Here is an 8,232-nt window from a genome sequence, read left to right as displayed (position 1 = left end):
TGCATGAACATGCCATGCGTTATTTTGATTTCCGAGGAGGAAGAAGCGACCACTTTCATCCACGTTGAGACTCATATAATACATGAGACAACATAAGAAAAAGTATAAAACTAATTTTTTTTTTCAAATATATTTCATTGAAAACTGTCCATCATTTTAGTTGTATATGGATAGGATAACACACCGAAATCGATCTATATGAGATTATGAAACTTTGAATCATATCAAAATATTGTTGAAAACTGTCTATCATTAATAGGTTTTGGTATATCATGAATAAATGATGCTTTTTTTTCTTACACTTTCCTAACTCTAAATCAATTTATAACTATAGAATTAATGTTTTTGTTTGTCAACAACTATATCTTCAGAATATATATTCCTTCATCACATGCTATTCCGGAAATTTATGCTAGGAACATATAATATACTATGCTAGATTAGATGTAAGTATAACTGCAAACGACAAATATTCTTTAATAGGTGTTTTAATATAAAACAAGATTTGAAAAGTTATAAATGATAGTACTTCTTGGCTACAACTCATCTATTTTTGAACGACAGACATATTTTCAACGTAAGAACAAAAAAAATCTCTGATAGAAAAGCATGTATCGAATAAAAAGTGAATGTTGACAAACAAAACAAACGAAAGTGAATCAAATTTATATTCGCTGTTGGCGTCTACTAGGCTGCAGGACTGTCACGGGATCCATCTTCGTATTGGTACAATCGGAATCTTTATGTTGTTCGGATTTTGAGTGATTTTGGTTACTTCATTATTCATCCACAAAGATTTTTTACAAATTTCATACTACACAAGACTCTATACTAATTTATCATACAACTTATCTCCGTGGCTTTTAATTTTCATTTGTTTTTCCGGCTGTCTTGTACTTTTTTTTCTAACCGTAAGGAAGCAACAAAATCATTCAACAGCGACTTTTGGCCCAAAAGACCAGTGGTATGTTATAAGTCAAAATCATATATCTGTAGAAAATATGAAGAGTAGAAAATAGAAGATAAAATACTCCAAATCATATTTGATGCTTTGAAACATTGAAATCCATATCACACCATAGTCTGTTTCTGTTTTCTTTTTTTGTTTTAATATAATTTTTGTGGAAATAATTAAACGAACCCACGAGTATTAGTTAAAAAACAAGCGTAAATATATTAATTTTAATAAAGATTAGAGAAGAAGAGGATAATTTATCAATATCATGTTGGGGGTATTGAGAAAGGACCATGTGAACGTTGCCTGTTGGACACCCACATTTGGACAACGCCAGAAACATTCAGCTAAGCCTAAATTCAACTTAATTATTAGAGACGACGACATTTTTTTTTTCTTCTATAATCTAATTGATCAAAATTTCTATCTAGTTTCCTTTTACTTTATATTTATTGCAATCATACAAACTGTATTTAATTATATACATAATCAGTGAACTTGGTGGATGTTGGATCATGATCGATCAAAAATTAAAATTCTGATTTGCACTGTGAATTATTATAAACTTATTTTGTTAATTAATTATTGTTAACTTTAGGTGTTTAGTCAATGATTCTTTTTTTTCCTGCTTGTAAATCTTTCCTTAAATTTTTATATTATATCATAGAGTTATAAACAAAAATTAAAACGTTGTGATTCTGTTATGTTGATAGATAACCAATTATTTCGCCGAAAGATTATGGGGTGGCTGAATGCATTGACAAATTATCATCGTAATTATTTCCGCAATGTCATGAAATTATTAACATTTTTCAATTTGTTTTAAAACATTTGTTCGTTGTACGTGGAATTTTATAATCAGATATCGCCGTAAATCGCGCCTGGTTTACTTCCATAGAATTTAATTATTACTAGACAAATTGTGCATTTCATTCAATGGAAGGTCACGTATTTACTTCCAAGTGAGTTCGAATCCCTATCTGGTTAGTTTATTGTTGATTTCTTATTGAGAATAAAGGATGTTTTATTAAAAGTTTGTCCATCTATACTTTATATAGATAAGTTTGGTGAAATATGTTTTACAGAAATTTTTTAGCCAACTATACCCTTAATTTGCTTGTTTAAAAATTGTTCTTTCATCAAAAAGAATTACAAAAAAAAGGGTGGTCGGCACTAATATCTAATTATGTACATTAATGTCATAATTATTATTTGCGTTACAAACGACTACCACTAATAATTACTGTCGACACATGTTTGTAGTAGTAGTAGTATATATGGTTTTGTTTTTTTAATCTAACTAGGTGCTTCCCCATGCAACGCGTGGGTTGTAGTATAGTTGGCACTTTCTTGTTTTTTTGGTCTTTTTTGTTTTCTCTTTTGTATTATTTCGTTTTAATTAGGCATATACGGGCTTTGCCGTCACTTTTATTTATACACTATATGTTTATACCATTTCGTTCAGATATGTATAATTGTGGCGTTTATTTTTTATGAATTATGAAGAAGTTGTTTCTTGCTTTTGAGGATCCAATCTTATCATTGACTAATATTGTTTCCAATACATTTATTGTATTATAGATTTTCTAATTAACTGCTTACGTAAACCATTCATACGTTGATGTTGCAATAATAAGTTATTTTTTAAAAATATCTTCCGTGTAAGTGATTATGTTTGTATGCCCATGTTTTGGTCTAATATCAATAAGATCGTTTCTGTTTTTCTTTAGTTGGCTTTGAAACCAATATTGAGTTAAGCAAATAATGGGTCGAATTATGGTGTTAATAAGTAATATAAATTTTTATGTATATATATTGTATATATGTGACTATAAATTTAGCTAACTAAAAAATTATGTAATATTTAAATACAATCTTGAACATATATATATATTTTTTTATTTGTGGGAGGAATGTATGAAATTATTGGATAGAAGTTATTTTTGAGTTAAATGACCTTTAATGTCTTTAAAGTGAGTTAAATATTAATAAATTTTTATATGTGTCTTGACTTTTTTAAAAAGGAATACCAAGTGTTTCCTTCCAAATTTGAAGTGATATAGTATTTTAGTTTTCTTATATGATTTTATGAACTTCAATGTAAAAGTTTTTCAAAGTAATAAGTACACTCACTGATTGAATTATAAAATTTGGAGAAATGTTTATTTCGTTTAATCATCTGCTCTTTTAAATAAATTAAATAAGTATGTTGTTATTCCTACAAATAGAACAACATATATTATAGTTTAACCATGGAGTTAAGCAATGAAAATGGAACTTGTGATTGCAAGACAAAATGTTTATATGTTACACATTGATCGTTTAAAAATGAATAGGAACATCTAATTCTCAAATAAAGTTGATTGTTTTGTTAAAACCAACATATGTGAATTTAAATTTAACTATGCAAATTTTAAAAATAAATATGAATAGATTAGAAAGGCAAGAAATATAAAAGAAATATTTTTTATATAAATAAAATAAAAATTGGAAACAATGTTAAATATACATTAAAATATAGAATCAAACTCTTACAAGTTACAACACATATGAGATATAACAACATTTGATATTGGTAGGAGAGGAAGAGAGAATGTTTACTATAAGATGGTAATCCAAATTAGATAATGGAGATGAATCTTTAAAAAATAGAACAATGTAATATCTATATATATATAATACTTTCTAAATTAAAATATAGAATCAAACTCTTACAACACATATGAGATATAACAACATTTGATATTGGTGGGAGAGGAAGAGAGAATGATTACTTATAAGATAATAATCCAAATTAGATAAAGGAGATAAATCTTTTAAAATAAGAACAATGTAAAATATATATCATGTAGTCTCTAAAATTAAAATTTAGCATTAACAATTTACAATGATATTTCATTTTTTTTTTAAAACCCATACAACAAAAATAAGAAATCAAAAATAACAAAAAAAAATGAAAAATGATTTGAGGTATTGTAGAAGAGAATGAGAGAATGTGAAAATGAGATAGTAAAAGAATGTCAATATGAGAGAATGATAGATTGAGAGAATGCTTATTTATATGATAAGAAATGATGGAAGTTACATTTAGAACTATGGAGTTACAATAGTAATTTATTGTGTTTGAATAAAATTGAGTGGTAGAATATGATTAATGCATAATTTATTTTATTTTCAGTTATAATTTTATTTTAATGTGTGAGTTAAATGTATTGTGTTTATTGGATCTTAAATATTGTTTAAAGCAATTAGAAAGCAAATAAAAAAATAAAAAAAAATTAGAAAACATTAAATGAAAATCAACCAATAAGGAGAGACCAAAACCTTACTTTTATATATATGATATATTGCTTTAAACTTTGAAATGAGAAATATATTATAAACAATAATTTTACATGAGAAATATATTAATTTAGCCAACCAAAATATGAATATAAGTTTAGCCAACCAAAATAAATAAAAAATATTAAAATTTAACCAAAAATAATTTCTCTTGAAAGATAATAAGTTAGTAGGAGGAATGAATTAATGTACAATTATTGGATAGGAGTTACATTTGAGTTAAATGGAGTTACATGTCTTTAATTATAAATAAATATTTTAATTTTTTATAACCTAAAATAAAAGGAATACCAAGTGGCTGAATCAAAATTCACATGATTTGGTTGTTTGTTGATATAAACTCAACACTTACACATAATATTTCAAAATAAAAAATATTACTTTTTAAGTGACAAACTAAATTAGTTTTCTTATAAAATTATATGAATTCTTCAATCTCAATAATTTTTAAAATCCCAAGGATAACTTATATTTTTTTGGTTTTCTCTCATCAATTTAATTTATAGTGCTAGATTTCATACTAATGGTTTCATCTTTAGAGAATTTAGTGAAATGATATTTTTAAAATTATATTTTATTTTTATATTTAAGTTCCAGTTGAATATGTTTTGTTTTTTGGATAATTTTTATTTTGATTAAAGACACAAAAAACCAATTGTTTAATTATGTTCTTTTTGTTTTCAAAAACCTCAAATCATAAAAAAAAAATATATATTATATTGATCTCTGCAGATTTAACAATTGGATCACAAAACAAAATAGTCTTTATAAATGGATAAATGGATAATTATATTGATCTTTAAATATTATATTGATCTTTATAAATTATTTAAAATGATACATGAATATGTGAGATAACCAGAGACATAATAGATAATTACATATGGATCATTTCAACTTTATGATCTTATTGTGTGGTGAATATTGTAAGGAAGTATGAAAATAATGACTTATAAGATGTTAATATAAAATAGAAAATGGAGATAAACATTTTAAAAGATTAAAATAAATATATAAGATATACATATCATACAAACTCTAAAACTAAGCTTTTACAATGATATTTGATTTGATTTTTTATAACCCATACAACAACAATAACAAAAAAAAAAAAAAACAAAACAAAACAAAACAAAACAAAACAAAACAAAAAAGAGATTTGAGAGTAGTGGAAGAAGATGAGAGAATGAAAGAGTGATAGACTAAGAGAATAAGATAATGAGTATTTATAGGAAGAGAAATGATGAAAAATTACATTTAGAAAAATGAGAGTTACAATTCTAATTTATTGTTTTGTTTTAATACAATTGATTAATACAACTTAGTGGAGAAATAAAGTTAATGCATAATTTATAGGGAAAAGCTATAAAGATTTCAGTTTTATATTATGTGAGTTAAATGTGAAAATTAATTGTTTTAAATTTATGTTTTAATATAAATTTTTTTTTTGTTAAAATTGCATTGCCAAGTGGACCAATAAGGAGAGACTGAAACTCTACTTTTATATATATGATTTTATCTCTAAAATTTTCGATTTCAATTAAACGTACGTTTTGGATTGTAATAGTCTTTTTGACAATCGTCTTTCATTCACTTAAACATCATCAATACAAAATAAATTGATTTAAAAGAATATTTTTTCTTCAATTTGTCCCATTATGCATTCTACGCCAAATTTGCCACTATGCCTAAATTACCCTTTAAAAAAATAAAACTAACTTTTAAGCAATTTTAAAAGTTCAATCACCTAAAAACAAATTCTACAAATAAGAAAGAGGTTGTAATAAGGTGTTTTTGATAAAAATTTGGTGTTTTAACATTGAAAAAAAATTATTCTGCAACATTTAGAATACATGTTCTACTAATTGTATATATTGTGAAGATATTAGATTATAAATTCTACATACTGTACATGTTCTAAAAAATGTAGATTACAAATTCTTCGCACTCTACTTGTTCTGAAAACTTTAGAAAAAATATATCTTCTAAAACTTTTAGAAGTCGGATTTTGTATGTCTTCTACAGAAATTAGAATACATATTCTACACATAACTCTATATTCTACAAATTTTAGAATTTGTTTTCTTCACTTTATACATATTCTACTAAAGTCAGAATATGAAATCTACATTTTATCATGTGTCCTGCGAAAATTAGAACACTAATTCTACACTTTCCTCTATGTTCTTCATAATTTAGAAAGTATATTCTACACTATGTTAGACAAGGAAACTGAATCTGAAATTTAAGGAAACAAAATATTTACGTAATCCCGAAATTATGCTAATCATATATATTCTTAAGATTACGTTCTAACATGTTTAGAAAACGTGTTCTGAAAACATTAAACACCAATTTTAATCGACTTTGTTCAAGGTTTTTCAACATTTTCCAACCTAAATTTCATTCAAGAGTTCATTTTGCAGTATGTTGCAAATCTATCTAACATGTGGTGTATGGAGATGTATCGGCCAAAATGAATGGAGATTTATTGTTGATGAAGAAAAACGTGGGAGACTTTTTACTTTTCAAGCCAATTCAACTCTTGAAGAGCTAAAGATGATGGTTTTGGAAGACTATGAAATACAGCAAAATATGGTTGATGTGGAATTTAGTTATTTACCCTTTGATCTCAGTGTTGATTCTCCTCTGGTTGTTATGATGAATGATGGTCAAGTGAAAAATTTTGTTGCTTATTGGAGAATGAAGAATAACATACGGTTGTGTGTGACGTTTAAAGCCACGGTGAATGATAGAAGCAATATTGATCTGAATAAGGAACCAAACGATTCAAGTTGACGATCTTCTGTGTGAAAAGCTGCCAAAATTTGTGAACAAAGCAAAACCGAATGATTCTAACTTCATAAATTCTAAGGACGCTGAAGTTGGTGCTAGATCTATGATGGTTGATTCTATGGTAAAGAAGGGACAATATTTCAAAAGCAAGGAAGCTTTACAGGCAAGTTTAGAAATTTTTGCGATGAAGTATAACTTCGATTACAGAGTTACTAAATCTGGTACAAGATTTTGGTGTATACGCTGTATTGATAATGTTTGCAAATGGCGTGTTCGTGCTGAGTGCTTCGAAGGGTCTACGTGTTGGAAAATCAACAAGTATGTGGGTAGCCATACTTGTGCTCCTTCAAGGAAAACGAAATTTGGTAGAACACCTTCAGCAAGAACAATCGGGAATCTCATCAAACATAATTATGAAGGTGTCAAGGAGGGACCTAAACCCAATGACATCATTAATATTATGCGTACGGAGAATGGATGTGAGCTAACTTATTCCTCTTATTAACGAAGTAAGAGGAATCCCAGAGAAAAGTTTTGCTAAGATACCTAACTACTTGCACATGCTAAAAGAGGCGAATCCTGGTACGCATACAAATTATGATATTGATTGTGATGGTAGATTCAAGTATCTATTCATTTCATTTGGTCAATCAATAAGAGGGTTCTACAAGAAAATTCGGAAGGTCATTGTAGTTGACGGAACGTTTTTAAAGAACAAGTACAAAGGAGTTCTACTAGTTGCTACATCCATAGATGGTAACTCTAATTTGTATCCAATTGCATTTGGGATTGCTGATTCTGAGAATGATGCTTCATGGGAGTGGTTTTTAATGCAGCTTAAGGTTGTTATTGCGGATGACAAAGATTTAGCTTTTGTGTCAGATCGACATATATCTATTGGTAAAATGATTGGAAAAATCTACCCGTTGGCTAAACATGGTATTTGCATCCACCACTTGATAGGTAATGTGGTTACAAATTATAAAGGAAGAGGTGTGGCTGGTCGTCTTGCAAAAGCGTCAAAAGCTTATAGAGTTGCTGAGTTTGATAAACATTTTGCGGAAATTTGCAATATCAGTCCGGCGATTGGAGGTTATCTACAGGAGGCTGATGTGAAAAAATGGGCTAGATGTCATTTT

At 27.2% G+C, this 8,232-nt stretch overlaps 1 protein-coding gene across 1 annotated transcript; it reads left to right on the top strand.

Annotated features, from left to right (window-relative positions):
- Positions 7,200 to 8,209, top strand: LOC104760023. Its single transcript, XM_010482876.1, has 3 exons — positions 7,200 to 7,512; positions 7,604 to 8,032; positions 8,172 to 8,209. The coding sequence occupies exons 1-3, from the start codon at positions 7,200 to 7,202 to the stop codon at positions 8,207 to 8,209; spliced, it is 780 nt and encodes a 259-aa protein (XP_010481178.1).

The sequence above is a fragment of the Camelina sativa genome, chromosome 17, assembly GCF_000633955.1.
Source record: "Camelina sativa cultivar DH55 chromosome 17, Cs, whole genome shotgun sequence".
NCBI lineage: Eukaryota > Viridiplantae > Streptophyta > Magnoliopsida > Brassicales > Brassicaceae > Camelina > Camelina sativa.
The sequence above is the reverse complement of the archived record's forward strand: the minus strand, read 5'-3'. Positions and strand labels throughout refer to the sequence as shown.